The 18,906-nt window shown below is 42.1% G+C and overlaps 1 protein-coding gene across 6 annotated transcripts in view; it reads right to left on the bottom strand.

The window, feature by feature from the left end:
* The window catches only part of SEMA3D (semaphorin 3D), a 144,180-nt gene that overhangs the window by 9,966 nt on the left and 115,308 nt on the right, over positions 1-18,906 (bottom strand). For all 6 annotated transcript variants that reach the window (XM_005240156.4, XM_055807609.1, XM_027790549.2 and 3 more), the window contains 6 exons: positions 12,911-13,133; positions 9,841-9,929; positions 8,291-8,332; positions 6,888-7,045; positions 4,723-4,787; positions 2,326-2,465 (listed from right to left, as the gene is read on the bottom strand). In XM_005240156.4, the coding sequence (XP_005240213.1) occupies positions 2,326-2,465; positions 4,723-4,787; positions 6,888-7,045; positions 8,291-8,332; positions 9,841-9,929; positions 12,911-13,133 (717 nt within the window). The remainder of the gene's footprint in view (positions 1-2,325; positions 2,466-4,722; positions 4,788-6,887; positions 7,046-8,290; positions 8,333-9,840; positions 9,930-12,910; positions 13,134-18,906) is intronic.

The following is an 18,906-nucleotide window of genomic DNA, read 5'->3' as shown; positions in this document are numbered from 1 at the left end:
AGGACAAACAGCCCCACACACCAGCACAGGCTGGGGCTGAGCTGCTGGGGGGGCAGCTCTGTGGAGACAGACCTGGCAGTGCTGGTGGGCAGCAAGCTGCCCATGGGCCAGCAGTGTGTCCTCATGGCCAAGGGGCCAAAGGGACCCTGGGGTGCATTAGGAGGACTGTGGCCAGCAGGTCGAGGGAGGGGATCCTCCCCCTCTGCTCTGCCCTGGTGAGGCCCCATCTGGAGTGCTGGGCCCAGTGCTGGGCTCCCCAGTTCAGGAGAGACAAGGAGCTGCTGGAGAGGGGCCAGTGGAGGGCTACAAAGATGATGAGGGGGCTGGAGCATCTCCCTGGTGGGGAAAGGCTGAGAGAGCTGGGGCTGTTCAGCCTGGGGAAGAGAAGGATGGGAGGGGATCTTGTCAATCCATACGAATATCTTAAGGGCAAGTGCCAAGAAGACGGGGCCAGGCTCTTGCCAGTGGTGCCCAGTGACAGGACAAGGGGCAATGGGCACAAACTGCAACACAGGAAGGTCCATCTGAATATGAGGAAGAGCTTTTTTACCTTGAGAGTGGCAGAGCACTGGGACAGGCTGCCGAGAGAGGCTGTGGGGTCTCCTTCCCTGGAGATATTCAAAACCCACTTAACACAATCCTGTGCAACCTGCTCTGAGAGACACTGCTTTAGCTGGGGGTTGGACTAGATGATCTCCAGAGGTGCCTTCCAGCCCTGGCCATCCTGTGAATGCCTCTTTAAAGGCTGATAGACTTCTAGCTGGGTTTTTCACTTCATCCACCTGTGGCTTTTTCCTCAAGTATGGGCTCTAATGGAGGTTAGAGGCAGTAGGCATTTCAAACCATTAATCTCTTTCTTTTGGTGTTTACTGCACATTGTGGGAAGCACCATGTCTATAAATTAATCAGGTTTTTATTCCAAGCAGAGGAAAGAAGTTTTGCCAGTCCAAAGCATGAGAGAGAGAAGGGGAGTACAAGTACTGCAGTGTTGTAGTCAATATACAGCCGTGTGGTGTTTTTTGTCTTATCTGGTGGAAAATCAGAAGTGCATTGAACCCCTTTATTCTGGCTTCCCAGGCCAAGACACAACTGGGGTAGTAACTTTGGTACTACTGCCATGAGTCACATTGCTCACCCAGACGTGAGGTTCTCACGGGCACCTGCCCTGACCAGCCTTTAGAAAGAACCTGCACATATTCTGCACTCAGAAAGTCTCATAGGATGAATTACCATTGAGAGTGGAAGACTGGTTGGGTGTTTGATAATTCCTGTCATTTAAACTAATTTTTGTCTTGGATGAACATTTAACAAAAAAGCATATCTGACACCTGGGACCAGCTCCTTTGAAAGGGCAGGTCTTTTCCCGGCTCCTTCCCTGACGCCATGGTTGCCATCACAGCAGGACATGGCCTCAGACACAAAATCAGCCATGTAAGGAAAAACTGTGAAAACTCCTGAGGTTTGAATCTCACTCAAACCCAGCCCTAATCAGTCCCAGTGCATTGACCATCTTGGCAAGTCGGAGGGTCCTTTTGCCACCACCTCACAGAGGAACCAACAGGAAATTGTGTAGGGGGTACGTGCGGACCCTGAGGCTTTGCCAGGGCTTCTCCACCAGTGAAGACCCTAAACCTGCCTTCTGCAAGAATGAAGGGCTATCACAAGTCTCACTGCTTCCTACTTCAGATGCAAGGTGCAGTTCTTTAACATGTCATCTCTACATCAGCACAGAGTGCCTTTTAAGAAAAATTCTCAGACTCCACTAACAAGAACAAAAAAAGCACACACAGAAAAACCCTCAAAAAATAAAAATCTTTTTTTTACTGCACAGAGCATTCCTTCTCTGGGGAGAGATGGAGAGAAGCAGCAAGCCATACATGCAATTCTTAGCTACACCGCTTAACATGATAAGGGAATGCAATCAGACACTAAATGGAACAAAGATTTTATTAAAACAAAGGGGTTTGAAAATACTTTTACCTATAGGATAGTTGTTGTGTTAATTATTGGACAAAAGGGTGCTTTTTTGTTTAGTACTTTGATTTTTTACCATTAATTAAACCTTATTTACCTTTTCTTCTGGGTTTGTTTTTTTTTAATATGAAGGCATGTAAGTCAGAATAAATATTGAAACCTGCTTATGACACAGTGCAAATGGTTTCTCTCTTCCGCACTGCATGCCCCAAATGGTGATAGCAGAATGCTATGTGATACCTAAGGTGAGGCAAGAAAAAGTAGAACATTGACTAATCCAAATAACTCCTGCTTTTTAATGCTCAGGTGAATTCTCTATAGAGGAAACTTGACTTGATGACTATAACTTACCTCTTCTCGATGTTCTTCTCCAGAGCGCTGAATATACCACCTAATAGAGGCTTGCTGGGACTTAGGAATACATTCCAGAAAAGTCGAATTAAATTCAATGCCAAAAATCACCTTTTCATCAGCAGTTTCATGACTAATGCCTGGAAAGCAAACATGGTACAGGAGATTAACCCTGACCTGGTTTTTAAAGCAATGGGAAAATAGCCTGATTCAGAACAGATGCTGTAAGAGTGGGTGAATTATAAAAAAGCAAAAGGAAACTTAACTTTTAGCTTAAACTATAACTATGAGGATTTAGAGGCGGCTGCTAACCTTCCGTCAGTGCAACCGGTTTTTTAGGAGGTCAATAAAATCTATATCATGAGCTTGCTCCATTTTAAAGTTGAGGCTTTCACCTTTGAGGAATTTAAAATCTGATCTGTATTTTTCCTTTAAGTAATGCAACTGTAAACCTGAGCTAAAGTTGCTAAAGGTAGATTGTACCATCTGGTCTGTTCATCCCAAAAACTTTAAAGGAGTCACAGGACTAAAGTAAACTGAAGTTTACCTTCCTTCAGTATAATTTCAAATGCTCTGTGTACGTTTCAGACCAAATACTGAAGGAGCCATGAGCAGATGTGGGCTCCTTTCTTGGCCTTCTGTAAACCTGAGCAAGTAATTTACTAGCCTCTGCATCTCTGTTTCTCTTTCTAGTCTATCTTACCCGTCTTTTATCTGCCTTACCATGGCACTAAAGCTCTTTCTTATGCTCTGCCAATAACAGAAAGGAAGGTGAAAGCAGTGGTGTCTCCTAAATCAAAAGTTAGCTCAACAACAAAATGAATGCAATTTTTGATTGTTTTTTCAATATAATAAGTACCTATATGAGATCTATAGAAATTCAAGCTCTCCACATTAAATGCTTTTCTTTTATTTCACTGTGCCACTGAGATTTCAGCAGAGCCAAACAACTTCACGCAGCCAATGAAGTCTCTGGGAGGGAATCTCACACAGTGGAGCACTGAATTTAAATAGGTTTTCGGGCCATAATGTTATTAATTATCTCAAATGGTATAAATAAGCCAAGAGCCTGGAGTGGCACAGGTCAGCTTCATGGTTTTATGGCACAGTCATCTGGCACAGAAGTCAGGCCCAGCTGGATGAAATTTCTACTGGTGGTGCTACAACGGGGCAAAGGATTAATACCCATTTCTGTGCTAAGTCTTTTTACATTTATCTAGCAAAGCTAACTCTTCCAGTATCTCTTTCATTCTTCCAGAAAAATGTGACATTGTCAGCCTTTCTGCTAGGGTTCCTATAACCTTGAGCTTTGCACAGTCTCAGACACCCCTATTTGGAGAGCCACACTAAGCAGCAAGCAAGTAAATTCTGTCCCTTGGGAACGAACAGGAGTTTTGTCATTGACTTTAATGGAAACGAGATTTTACCCTGACTTTTTAACTATGTCTGCAAGCACACATGTACAGTGAGAGCCCTCTGTACTGTGCAACAGACTGAAGGCTTTGATCCTGTGGCAAGCAGCTCTGATTTCTGCACTGACTCATGCCGAGATCTGCAGCAGGCACCCAACACTGTCATGGCAAAAAAATAACCAGAGATCAATGGAAAGTGGTGGCTCATCCTGAATCAGACGTTCAGTGCAGCGATACAATCGACACTGTTTTGACTGGGCTGTTCGCTTTAATAAGCAGCTAGAAGAGCCCCAGACAAACCCAAGCATGGTTCTGAATGCTTTTCATTTATTTTACGCTGCCGCAGAGATTGCCGCGTAACCGCAGGATTTCATACTGACAGTGCTCGCTGGAAGAGAAGTGCTGCAGTTGCCAAAGGAGCGAGCCAGACCCTTTGGCATTTGAAAAGGGGGTGTGGGAAAGGACGGGGGGAGCCCACAGGGAGAGGGGGTAGGCTCTTGTTAATAACAGGAGTATTTAAGTAGCTGCAGGGAGGGGAAGGGGCTGGTTTGGCAGCTGGAGCTTGGGACTTGTGTCAAGTGTATGCAGTGGAAGGGGAGAAGATGGCATGTTCCCCGTTCACCCCTGCAGGTTTCTTTGCGGGACTATCTCCTCTGTTTCTGTATGAAACATCACACACATCCCATTAGCTACTGGTAGGGAAATGTGTGAGGTTTTTGCATCGGGGCACATCTCCCTCCCCTGGGTGAGTGCTGGGGAGGGGCACCCATAAGGGATGTGAGGGTGCTGGCCCATGCCGGCCATCCCTTAGCAGCCCCAGCTCTGCAACTTCAACTGCAGGAGGGGTAATGTATATGAAGTGTAGGAAAGGCAACTGCTTTAACAGTGCTATTCTGTCGAGCTCAGCAAGTTTTTTTCAGGCAGAGAACCTCACAGTAAACTGTTGTCCAAAGTAACAAGAGTAAGAAAGATGCAAAATACTCACTGTCTTCCACATCCCAGCACTGTGCAACAGGGTCTCCATATTTGACATCTTGCCTTCTGGCTCGCCTATAGGAAGAGCATGCAAACTTGTAACACTTTGGGCCTAATTGCTGGAATTCAACAACAAAATACAGAGGAGCTCAGCAGATGTGGACCCGCGTTGCTCCCACACTACTGCTGACAATTACGGTCTTAACTAAAACCAGCCTCACCCTCAAAGCAGCATGTGGCTGAGAGAGATTTGTACAATTGACATCAAGAGAAGGGCCTGTGATTTGGGAAAACCACTGGGAGGGAAAGAGAAAATTCAAGAGAAAAAAGATCTGCCCAAAATAAAAAGTGCGTAATATAGTGACAGAAAGGACGTCTAAACCTGCTTCAGGAGCATGAGGCACAGGCCTCCGGGTGGGGTGGACTGTCTTGGAAATACCTAAAAACATCCTTAATGTTGTAGGTCATAAAAAAAGATCTTGGGTTCAACAGAGATATTCAAAATTGAGCTCTGGATCAGCCCAAGGTAATACTGACTGGTAAACCCATCATCAAAATGAAGAGAGAAAAACATACGGTTTAGTTTAGTAACAAACAATTGAGAAATGTGATTATCTTTCATCTTTATGTACAGAAAAAATGCTTGAGACAATGGTCTGTGATGGTCTGCTCCCTTCCACAACTAACTTGCCTGCTAATTGCTGGGTATGTTACTTAAACTCACTGTGATTTATGTAATTTCGGTGTAATAGCATTAAAAAAAAAAGCAAATTCTTCCTCTGTGGGTGATTGCATTTATCTCCCAAGAGCTAATAAAAAAGAGTTTGTATTTTAGGTTTTTAATAGAAGGATTGGAGAGCCAGGGAGGAACGGTTTCCTCCCTCACAGCCACGCTGAAGGCAACAGGAGTGGGACTTGCTACGTGCAGAGCAATGCCGCAGCTGGGGGGGGTCCCGAAGACGAGCTGTCTGTTGCTATATAAAAGCTGTAGACATGCTGGAAGCTCAGGCTGCTACGTAAAAGAAAAATATTAAAGTAACTGATCTACTGGAGGATTCCCGTGGCCAGTCACTCATCCTTTGTTTTGGAGCCACAGACTTTTGGCCTTCCCACCAAACTACACATCTGTTAAAAAAACATGGACCATCAATCTCCCTGTCCCAGCCCACCTCAGGCTTCAGCAAGCCTCATGTGTCACTAACTTTGCAGTGAGCCTGAACACTTGCTTTTCTCCTTTCATTTATGCTTCTCTGAATTTAGTTTGCTTTGGCTTTGAGGAGAAATGCATAGTTCCTTGACACCATGACACGATATCCTATGAGTCATTAACTTCAATGGTTTGTCTAATTGCTCAGGTCCCAGCCCTGCAGCCCTAAGGTAGAAAGTCTTGTTTCACAGCCTGAGCTCAGACTGAAGCCTCACTGCAAGAATTACTGTCAGGAAGACCTCGTCCAAAGGGGAACAAAGAGGCTGTGAAAGACTCTGGGTCAAGGAGCGAGCTCAGAGCTCTGGCTAAATCAGCGAAGAACTCCGAGAGCTTAGGCACATTGCTGCTAGAGCCTGCAGCATGCTCTCCCTCCGTGCGTTTGTGCTGCTGTCCTAGCTGATGGGTACAGAAAGTTCAGATAAAGCTTCTTTTGCTGGTGGAAAAACGCTCCCGATGTGGTCAAAACACAGTACTTCAATCTCTGTCTCCCTCTCATGGCCAGAACACAAATACAATTATTCATTTAGATCAAGGAATTAAAACTATTTTATTATTGACCACTCTGGGATACGATGTTAAACTTCATTTTATAACTACAGTGGTGCCCTGTGCAAAAGTCAGAAGCTTGAGAGAGGCTCTTGCATCTCAAGGCAGAGTTAGCTACAACCTGGACCTCCATCTGAGCATCCCATGCCTTAATGCACTTGGCATAAAAAAGGAAAGTGCCGGACTTATGATGTTAGCTGCGGTAGCCGAGTTACTGTCACACGCACTTAAACAAAGCTATGTTGTCTTCACAGCCCTTCAAGCACAAATGTGAAACATGGCCAGAATATGATCAAATTTTAAGGCAAATGGCATGCCAAGTAAAAAGGCAACACATTCTGATTAGGAACCTCTAAAATTCTTGCAAGCAGCAAGATCTTTTACAGCACGCTGTGGTTTTTGGTTTTTTTTTTTCTTCTTACCTTTTAGAAGTAGGGGTATATCTGGAACATGAGTTTCCATCCCAGGCACAGTATGGGTCTCTGGCAAGGCAGCAATCTGCACAAGCCTTCCCATACGTGTGACATCTGTGCAGAGAGAGCTGAACCAATCCATCCCTGGAACCAATGTACAATTGTTGCTGCAAATCAGGCAAAGCGAATTAATTAGGAGCGTTCTCCCAGTAGCCCATTTTAAAAGTCCCCTTCTCCAATGCCACACTTGCAGATTATCAGCCTTGTCCCAGATTCTACAAAATGAGGGAGAATTCCTCCCTTATGATAAAGTGTTTCTCAGGGCCTGGTGTAAACTGGCCAGTCCCCGTCCATCCCTGACAAAGCAGCGGAGAGGAAAGGGGATAGTCTTGGAAAGACACCAGCACTCAACACCCTTACACCTTTAGATCTATGCTGCAATAAAATATCAGAAGCAAACCATGGAAAGAATGGATGGATAAACACATTTAAAAACAAGGGTCTGGGATAGCCACGACATGAAGAATCTGGGAACTAAGGACGACCTTTTGCAAATAAAACTTCATCTTCTGCTTCTGATCCTTAGGTAGGATGGGATAATATTACTCCCCTCTCCCCAACATATGAGCAGATTGCCTGTTGAGACAAGGGTGGTCCAAATGCTTGCTGTTGAGCCGGAGCTGGCTCATGCAATGCTTCCAGCTGGCCTGCCACCTTTTTTCAGGGGAGATGGGACCCAGCTGTGCTGTGCGTGCCTGAACAGCAAAATACCTCCTCCTGCGTGAGGGAGGCACGTTGTGCCGGAGCAGCTCCGGCCACTTCTGCAGGGCAGGGAGGGATGGCTCCGCTGTCACACTGCCTCCCAAACAAGCATGTAGCCATCAGAGAGCTCGGAGCTGCCATAAAACAGTTTCCCATCAGGAGGTTCCCAACTGGGACTGGTCCCCGTGCTGCCAGGTTTGGACCACCCAGCTTTAGACTGCAATTTTAGAGGAGGGGGACTGGTTTTCAGTCTGTGTACACACAACTTTTAGCACAATGAGGCCCTGATGTCTCCTGGCTACTAATAAAAATCACAACAATAATAGTAATAATAACTTATTACTAGATTGTAAAGAGACAAGTATTTCTAGTGTCCGGAAAATAAATGTGCATTGACTTCATTCACAAATCCCATGACCATACAACTAAAGATTTGTTTCAATGAAGAATTACCAGCTTGGGTACACAAATTACTCTTTGTAAACCAATGTGAATTAGGCGGGCAAAAAGTTCAAACATATCTCCTCCTTCCAGATACATTTTAAGTCATCCCTAGAAACCTTGGCCAGTAACAGGCGTCACCTGAAAATAACAAGCTACGCGTTCAGCATACCATATAACCTGCAGTAAGTAAAGGAGCTTGTGATTACCTGCTTCTGAGAAATCTCCATGGTTGAGATAAATGAAGGATGCTGAAAAATGAATTAGTAAGGTGCATTAGTTTACATATTCCCTGTTCTTAATTAAAAATAGAACATACAAAAAGTAAATAAAATTACAGATTCATTTGCTTGGTTTAAACAAATATGAAATAGGAAAAGAAAAAAAACAACCAGAAAATCACTAAATTCATGCTTTCAAAAACAAAACAAAACAAAACAAACCTCGCATCAATTTTTGCTACTGCTTATGAGGCACTGGCTTTAATTGTCTGAGTTTGCTATTTACCCCATCCTGGGGACTGCCAATGAGCCCTCACATCAACTTCAGTTCTTATTAAGCACTATTTGAAAGGCTTAGATGGCATTTAAGGGATACACAGGCAGATCCTCTGCACCAGGATATATTTCACTGCTGTGAGAGACAGTGAAATTTTTGCCAGTGGCTGATGTTAGAACAGGACAAAGCTCAGCGTATTATCTATTGCCTAATAGAATATGTTTAATCTAAGCCTATTGTTTAATGTTAATGCAGTTTGAGGAAATAAGGGACATTTTTTCAGCCCTTCACCCTCTTCAGTTTTCTGGATGCAAAAACACAGATCCTGTCCTTAAACTTGGAAAATACTGTCCCAGATTCATGTATGTAGTATGGACAAAAGTTCCGGCTAAGACCCTGTATAGCACACAGGAGAGAGGATGTGTGAGAAAGTAATCAAAATCCCAGGGATGCAGATTAACTGTGACAAAAACCAAGGTGACAACTGAAGAACAGCTACACAGCATGAAAAGAAAGCAAAATGAGAATGCAAAGAATTAAGAGGAAATTACTAAATGGAAAATAAAATCGGTAGGGAAGGCACAGGTCTCCATTTTCCTTCTGTAACAGTACGTCGGCGTCAGCACCCTCATCAGCAACGAGGTTAAGAAATTGTGCCTGTGCAACAGAAAGGTGGTTGGGCTTTTTGCGAGCTCAATTTATGAATAAATCATTGGTGTTAGCAGGGCTCCAGTTACCTTTCTTCTTTATCACTCAGCCAGAATCAGCAATACATTGACTCAGCCTTCACCAATAAATTAAAACACATTGATAATCAAACCTAACTTTGCTTTCTTTTCTTTGTTTTCAGTTCCTGAAGTTGTTATTTAAGAATTTTTCTGCATCTGTGGAATTTTGTTTGTTGGTTTGTTTTTTAAAAAATATATATAATTGTACTAAGAACAGTCCCAAAGCTGAGACAATAGGAAAAATTACATTAAAAATAAAATACTACTAAAAAAAATTTTGGGCTCATAATAAAATTTCAGACTGGAACAAGGCAGGATAAATGGGGCTTTGAAAAGGATAAATGAGTTTTGGTTTGGAACTTTTTTCAACTGACTTACCCAAAGAGTACCAAGGCATTTAAAAATTTACGTAGTGTCACTCTGGAAACTTGAACTAGTTCCAGTAAACAAACAGCCAGACAGACCAGAAGCCAGTTTGGGCCTTGAAGTCCCCTGAATAATATTTAATTGATGTTGTGGCTGTTAATGCTTACCTTGAATATCTGCAGCTCTTCCAAGACCACCTCCTCCTTAATCCACTTCTCCTTTGTGATACTCACAACTTTCAGGACTGTGCCTATGTCTGAAACAAATTGTTCATCATGTAAAACCCACAGTTGTGTTTCAGTACATATGCCACTCCATTTCACGCCCTGAAGATAAAGCTAGTGCATCAAGGATGTAGCCTTCAAACAGCATCTATTCCTATCCGCATATATTGATATCTATATAGCTCTATACAATACATCTGTGGTTTTGATGTATGGCTGAGCCAAAGCAATTGTAGGCTAGAAGTGCCTACAGTGCCGCCAGCTAGGAGTTTCTGCACATTCCCTCGACCAAGAACTGGGGCCTATTTGACTCCAAAAAGATCCAGTTTAGGAGACTAAATTGGCAGAAAATTATTTCCCCTTTTTTAGAGAGTTAATTTTTATCCAGTATAGAAACTTAATTAGATCTCATTTTAACACGGAGATTTATGCAGTGCACTTTTTCCATTTGTGGTTTGCTTTTGTTGTTTTAGGGAAATGTTTGAATAAAAACTCCGTTCAACATCAAAATCCTTATTTAATCATTATAGAAATTACCTCTTTGGAGTTATCTAGATTTTTTTTTTTTTAAGTTAAATCCATTCAGCAGTTTTAACCTGAACTCCTGCTTAGTGAAAAAAACAGCTGCTCATTTCATCTCAGAACATTGGACATTACTGAATCTTGAATGGCCTTAAAAAGAACCCTTAAAGGCTGCTCGGGGAAAGTGGGTTGAGTGCCGAGACGTGCGGTGTGGAAATGACACAGCACAGATTAGTCCTAAGCACTACACATAGTATTGAAATGATGAAAAATAATACATTATAATGGAAAGAATGAGATTTCCATTCTTGTTTTCCCAAAGTACTGAAGATCATATTACCAATCAAAGCCAAAAGTATTTCAGTTTGTCTTATGTATTAGAGCTTTCTTTTGTTTGTGTGTTTGACATAATTGCTAAAGCCTGCATAAGTACAAGCTGGTTGCAGATACTCAAACATATAATAAGCTTCTGATCTGCTGCTGCTCCAAATCTCCTGGGTTATTTGGTATATCTGTATTCAGCCTTTCTAGATAATATTTGAAATTTTATCTTCAGAGTTTTGTTTGGTTTGTTTTTTTTCCATAGGACAAGTTTAGAGGATAAAATAGAACAAAAACATGTGCTTCCCGAAAAGAAAACTCACTTTTAAGGAGGGCACTGCAGATAAATAAAGATCTGCATATTATGGAGTGCCATCTAGTGACTGCATGGAACATGCTGGTCTTGGCATGTCTAAACCAGACGATTTACTCTGAAAGAATTAACACCGGTGCTGAGTAGTAACAGTTAACCTGGGAGTATTCGAGTTGCTTGTCTCTCAATATAATTTTATTCCCATGACAAATTTTGCAGGGAGGTTAGTAAACAGCTGAAAGCAGCCTCTATAGCCACTGAAAGACTGTGCTGTACATTTTAACTAGTAAACTCATCTTTTCAGACAGCTAAGTTTTAAATTATTTTTTCTCACTATTCTCAGAAGAAAAGTTTTAGTGACTACTCCCAAATCCTAGGCATCTCACAGCTTGGGAATGTGTGCCCTTTCCTTCTCTGTTGACTGTATTACAGATTGCATTCAGAAAGCAACACAGATTTTCCATCATCATATCTAAAGCTCATTCCCAGCCTCCTCAGGCAGCAGGGGAGCAAACAGCACTTTCATGTTCTTTTTTACGAAACTGCTTTTCTCTCTGACACCACTGTACTCGGCTTGTGGGCATCATAGAGGGACTCTCACGCTACCTTGTTTTAGAAGACAAGACTTGTGAGAGAGATTGAGCTGAAAGACATCAACGGCCCAAGAAAGAGGCTGTCTCTGGACTCACATGTGTGATAACACAGCTGGGAAGCTCTTGAAGGCTGAGACAACCCACACTTTATAAGAGTTGATGCTCTGTGACAATTCACTCCTTTCCCCAAACCACTTCAGAATATCCATACCTATCAAACTCCACTATATGACACCAAATTTGCTTATACTCCAGATAAAATGCTAGGGCAGGATTCACACAGAAATCGTAATTTCCCTGCAGCTCATGGCAGTAGCTGATCCACCGCCCTTGGATAAATCTTAGTTTCACCTGCTGTGAGATGGGGATAATGGCAATGACCTTCTTATCAAAGTATTCAGATCTAACAGTGAGAAGTGCTTTGTAGAACATCAAATTGTCGGTTAAGAGCAAGAAATTCCAGTGGATTAAGACATTAGATTATTTCTTCAGAAATGTTATGAATATTTCCTAGCATACCATGCTGCTGGGTGATTCATCCAGTGTTTCTAAATTTAATTACTATGGTAAAACTAGACTTTTTCCTTAAGGCGTGTAACTGTTATTAAAATGTAAATAGATGGATAATTATCCATACAAAAATGGCAAAGCAGGTTTCTTCAGTTTTACTAAGGGAGTAATTTAACCTCTCTCTGTTCAGTCCTGGTTCTTTTGTTTGGAGCTATTCATGTTGCTAAGTTATATCTTTAAAAGTATTTAAGAGGAATTGTTGCCTTAGGCTCAATTTTAAATCTTTCTTAGCTGTTCAGTGTCACATGAAATTTAATGCTGAAGAACCACATCACTACCCATAACAGAAAGTAATCCTTGAAGTTATTAAGGAGTTGGTGGTTTTTCTTTTGGTTTTTTTTTTTTTCTTTTAATTGGTTATTGATGTGCTGCCAGACTACCATGTAACGTAAAGAGAGGTACTGAATGGTACCTGGCAGGTCAGAAGTCCAGGTACTCTGACCCTTCACTGGTTTGTCACCTAGGGACCAGAAGTCATTAAAATACCAATGGAAGTGATCTCTTGAGCTGAAAAAAATAATCTAATCTTAACATTTGCATGAAGACCTGGCACAGAATCAGAAGCACCTAAATGCTTCCCAAAGCTGCATGTGTGGGAAAAAGCTTACCAACAGGTTTATTCAAGACCTGCTGTAGTAAAAGTTCTTAAATTATGTGTTTTGTGTAGAATCATCATGGAAGTTCTCTCTCATACCTGTTCCTAGGAAAATAACATCATATTGCCCATCCTCTGCCATGACGTGATCCACCACAATCTGAGTCAGACGATAGTCCACATTGATTTGAGTGAATACTGGTCCTCCCGTCACTGGGTAAATGGATTTGTACATCAGTGGATGGCGTTTAATAAAGCTAATGACTTCATCAGGAAAGTCTCTGGTAGACTTTATGAGTGGATCATAGGTTTTGCTTGGACACTGGATGAAAGAGAGAATATAAAGATGAGAAGAATATTAGGAAAGAAGTACAAGTGATCTGCAGGTGTCTTTGTGTAGTAGGAAAGCTGCCTGGGCCAGATCAGCTGTATTGGTTTGTAAGGCACATTTGCCAGTGGCTGGTGATTTGATTTACAATTGAAAAAGCTCAGTGTTGATCTAAAAGCATGGCAGCATGCTGGCTGTGTGTGCTCCTCTGGTGCTTCAAAGCGTCGTTCTCTCCCTCATTTCTCCACTCTCCTCTTTTTCATTTTTACCTCTCTTCAAAAGCTCTTCCCCTTCATCTTCCTTTATCCTGTTCCCACCTATTCTCTTTCATCTTTTAAAACCACCCAAAACTTGTTAATTTTTTTCATCTCAATCATTTGTACTAGCACTCATAATTATAACTGCTCCGTTCCTGTTTGTTCCACTTCTGCAACTACCTATATATGCAAGCTTTCAGGAAAAATTCTTACAGGCTTTTCTTCTTTCTTAGACATTTTGATAACCTAAATTAAAACTTAGAGGGGAGATGAACTTCCTTAGCTTCTCTAAGACACTCAGGGAAGAAGACAGCAGCAGAAAAAAGAAGTTGTCTGTCTGACATTGGATAAAATGTGAATTAATTCATATTTATTGCATTAACATATCTGTAAACAGAATTTACTAAAGGCTACACAATTCTTTTTTTTTTTGTTGTTTTATCACCAAACGGTCTTTAAGGCCATAACCAAGATCCTTTATGTTTCTTTCTCTAGTAGCGTTCCTGAAGAAAGTATGAGACAAGCCTTAACATTCATACTGCTATCATCAATAATGAAAATACATTATTGTTGTTGTTGTTGTTGTTATTATCATTATCATTATTATTACAACAACAACATTCAGGCAGTATATTCAGTACTGTGCTCCTCTTTAAACTTTTCTTTTTAATCATATATTGAAGTCAGCAAAATTTAGCCATAAACAATCTGACAATATAGGAAAGTATCTAATTTTTCTTTAGATATTTAGAAGCCACTTGTATATAATACCATAACAGATGTCACCAGTGTAAGCCACTTTGCAAATTTGGCCTTATGAATAAGTCACAAATTCAGCCCATATTCAAGTAATCAAATTTTCTGTGACAACACTTGTGAAGCCAGTAAGAAATCAGTGGTTTTTCTCATCCCAAAGCAGCACTTGATCACCATTACTTGCTTTAAAAACTAATTACTTGGTTGCATTAAAACCAGAGAAATTCTCATGATGGGCTCAGTACACCTGCAACGAAGTTCACCGCCCCACTCCCTGCCCCACTGATGGGCTCCTTATCACGTTGGATAATTTAAGTAGACAAGGAAATCCAGCCTGGGGTGAAGGAGAGCTGCCAAAGCCGGCGAGCGCTCCTCTCCAGGCGCAGGTCCCGCAGGAGTCGCTGGCGCAGGCACCGTGTGAGGGGCTTCCAACAGCGAGGCTGGGGTGCCCTCCGGTGGCTACCATGGCATAAGCGCAACTCGTTTAGAGTGCAGAATCTTCTCACACACCACAGTTTTTCTGCCTTTTGTATTTCTTGCTCTTATCGAGGCTGAGTTTCTGCCCTTTTGATGCACTCAACCAGAAGGAGGCATGACCCACCAGCATGTCCCCATATTAAACTGATGGCCCCCAGTGAATGCTTTAACCACGTTCACTTTTCCAGACCGAAACACCCCCATCGATCTTCTCCCTGTATGTGGCCAGCAGAGGCCATAACTTTTCAGTGAACTGCACCTCCTACGCCTCCCGTTTATTTTTTTCTCTAAAAAAGGCAGATTCTCCAGATGCCAGATGATCTCTGTAGTTCATTATTTCTCAGAAGTGACTTTCCTTACGCATCCACATGGCCAAAACTCTTGCCCAGGCCCCTGGCTCAGCTGCTGCAGCATCCTTTTCTCTGGCTTTGAACAGCACACTCTCATCTGCTTCTGCCCCAGACACCTGCTACAGCCATCACTCCCGCAGACACTTCCCCAGTGTCACTCATTTATTGCAGGTGTTGGCTCCCACCTCTGTCAGACCCATACTAACTAATGAATTCAGCCCTTGCTTTAGCTTACATAAAGCTGGTTCTCACACGTCTTGCTTGAAGACCACCCACAATCCCACCTCTTCAACCTCCTTCAAGTTATTCCCTTTTGCACCTTTCGGCGTGAGCCCAGGAACGTATTTGCAAGGTCAGTCATGCTGGTGACCCACCACCTCTCATGCTCACCTACCTCTGCTTTCCTTCCCATGGCTGTTTGTATCTCTTTTCTGTCTGTTGTTTCACACCTAGTCTCTAACCTGAGTCTGAGAAAGCTTCTCCTTTGAATCTGGAGGCATCTAGATGGGGCACTACAAATCCTGTATAATAAGATGAACTGGAAATATTATTCCTGTTGGTGACACCCTTTTACATATAAACTGTTGATTGCTTCTTCTTTAACACTATTTTTAACTGACTAATCCCTGTTTTTCCTGCCAGGTGGAGCCATAACACAGTCTATGAAGAAAGAAACACGATTAAATAATGCCTTCATAGTCTGCCAGAAGAAAAGATTTGTGGTGAAGTTGCTCTACAGTCCACCTTCATGGCTAATTTTGACAGAGGAGACTTTAGTTCACATTCCCAAATCTTCAGTTTTATGTATTCAATCTATGGTGCCAGTTAAGGGCTTGCTGTTAGGATCTGTTCCACTATGTAAGGTTTGGCATTATCTAAAACATTTGCATTAGGAATGACATACACAGCAACAAGGGTTGAGCATGTCCCTCCTCCCTTGCTGGCAAACCCCCTTCTCACGGCTACACAACATCAGCCACTAGCAGCGAATCCATCCCAGCAGGCTCAGGACCAGCCTGGACTCTTTACTCCCTTGGGTTTCTACTGCCTGCTCTCTTCCTGGGCTGTGGGATGAACGCAGCACCCCCGTGACAGTGCTTGCTAAAAAGGGAACATAGCCTCTGCTCAGCGCACACAAGGTATTGTGGACACGTGCCTAAGGATGAATTCTTCATGCAGTAAATAGAGATAATACCATGCAGAATTATTCCCGTCATACACAGCTCTACATGAACACACACCTGTATAAATACCCTAAATGCAAAGACGATAGCTTCTAGTTAAACAAAAATTTCTGACTGAGGATAATATTCTCAAAAGTGTTAGAACTACCTGAAATTCGGAAACAAAACAGGCCAGTGAAGCACAGACCAGCTGACATTCTACATCCACATCTACGGCCACACCTGAAATGCCTGTCATGAGCTCGTGAGCAGTTCCTGATCCACCTTAGACCCCAAACATCATCACAGCACTGTCACAGGGAGAGTGCCATTTGCACATGCCTAAACAATGGCAAAGCCCATCCTAGGATTAAAAAGTATAGTGACTGTGGGTCCGCACTTGGACCTTACCCATGGTTTTATTTAACAGAGTTGTAGCCTGAGTGATTTAAGAGTCTACAACCCATTTCATTCCTTCCTTGGACTGCTTTTTATGTCTGTCTAGAGACCTAACAGAGTACGTGCAAGTGCCCACTTGATTAACATTATTTCAATCCATAAGACTTAAGCCTGTGCATCTCATCGTCATAAAAACTCTGAAACTGTTTATTGAAAATAGGTCTTAGGCTCCTGAATTATCCAATAGATTTTGAAAATTTCTGTGAACACTAGACCTGTGCTGATTTGAATTAAGACATATTCCATTGCATATTTGGTCATTTTCTTTCACTATACAATTTAATGTACAGCTGTGAAAGAACTAACAAGAAAAAGAAAAAAAAAGATAGGTTTGTACTGCTGTCCTGTGGCAACTGCACAAAGGCCATCCCTTAAAAATACAGCTTAATACCAGTCAAAAAGAAAAGTCCTAAATGAAAAATAATAGTTTGACTAGAAACATATATTGCAGTGAGTTATCCCTTGGGGTTTTATGCTAGCACTTCTGAAGAAATTCTCCCTCTGTCTTGCTGGGTGTGATCTCCCACATTCTGTTTTCTGCTGTGCTTTCACAAATTAAAGTGTTTGCAAGGTTACACCCTTGAGGTGGGCTGTAGTCAGCTTGGTTTTTGAAGAAAATATCAGTTAAATAATCTCACAAAGAAATACATGTTTTTATATTATATAGCAAAAAAGACAATAGAAAGCCTGTAACAAAAAAAAATAATTAGATTTTAGACTCTGAGATAAAGAAATAAAGCAAACCATGATACAGGGTAAATTAAAAAATAAACATAATGATAAGTACATAGAAACCAAATAATGTGCACACTTGCTACATGAACAGGAGTTCAGGAATGAAAATTTCTGCTTACCCTCAGAACCACCAAGGTCTGAGCCTTTGCCACTTATACCAGAATCAGACCTCAAAAACCCTACTGATTTCAAAAGCATGTTTATCTTTGCAGGGGCTGAACCAAAGTTTGTTGGAATCAATAAAACACATGGGCTCTAACTGGCTTTAGATCAAAATTTTGCATCAATTTCTTCTCTATAAGATGAGAAACAAATTCACCTCTTCGCTTCCCCCTCACTGTGTACTAGAGGCTGGTTTTCCCTTATATATGCATTTTTTTGTGGTTCATGTTCTCACTTACTGCTCCAAGTCACAGTCCACATCTTCTGGAAATTTGCTGATCCCTCACCTATTTACAGCTCAACCCCAGAAGCCCATTTCTATGTGAAAAACGGGAGTAGCCTCACGGGTCTTAAAGATGTCCTAGATTTTTGCCAGAAATAACGTCAACAGAGGAAGATGAGAGCAATGACATCACTTACTGAAAAACACTCGGATAAAATATCTACCAATATGGAACTATGAAGCTGATAGCAGTAATCCCAAAGGCCCAAACCCTGCTATGCATGATATAGGGAAAACTATGCCAGCTTGTACAGCTAATTTAGTAGAAACAAGGACTAAGGGTCTGATTCAAAGATCCACTTGAGTCAACAGGGCCTTTTCCAATTATTTCAGTGGGCTTTGGATCCCATCCTAAGACAGCATGACCACCAAGAACAGCTGGGCAGGTGTGACCCTGTTATGCTTGGCTGAGGGAGCTATTTCCAGAAGCGTCACTCACTGTGGCATGATGGATGAACCAGGAGAATGAAAAATCCATTTTGGCCACCCTTTGGCAAAGTTCTCAGGCAGCTGTTTAAAGCTGCGGCCACCCATCACTGCAGAACAATTCCTGTGGGCTTGTGCTTCCTTTCATAGCAATCAATAGGATGTAGGATGGCAAAGGCTGTGTGGCCGAATGGGTGAGCGAAGCAGCCTTTCACCTCTGAAAATGTGAGTTCACATCCTGTTGCAGGTCTCATGATAATGATATCGGTGTTCTCTGCCCAGTTCACAGAGCACATTTATTCACATCCTCAGCACCAGATGCTGTCCTAGATATGTGACATCTCCCACCGGAGACAGTAAGAGATTTGCATTTATATTGAATGTCACAGAAGTCAGTTGGCAGGATTGTTTCATGTGGACTGCAAGAGAATCTGGCTTCATAAAAGTTCTTATAACACCATCACTCTGCCTTCTCAGCATCTTCTGCTTTTACAACAGGGCGGGATTCATCTCACCTGACCTAGATTCTTATCTTGGTTGTGTGTGAACCTTACTGAGGAGGTGCCTATCTCTTTCTTTCTGATCAAGAAGTCTAAGCAGCTGGCTCAGATTTGATGTTTCTCTTCTAGATAGCTGACATCAAGAAAAATGAATCACATTTAATTACTAAAATTAGTACTGCTAAGTAAGAATCCTGCA

Source organism: Falco peregrinus, chromosome 6, assembly GCF_023634155.1.
Source record: "Falco peregrinus isolate bFalPer1 chromosome 6, bFalPer1.pri, whole genome shotgun sequence".
NCBI classification, from domain to species: Eukaryota; Metazoa; Chordata; class Aves; order Falconiformes; family Falconidae; genus Falco; species Falco peregrinus.
Note: the sequence above shows the minus strand (reverse complement) of the source record. Positions and strands in the feature narration are given on the sequence as shown.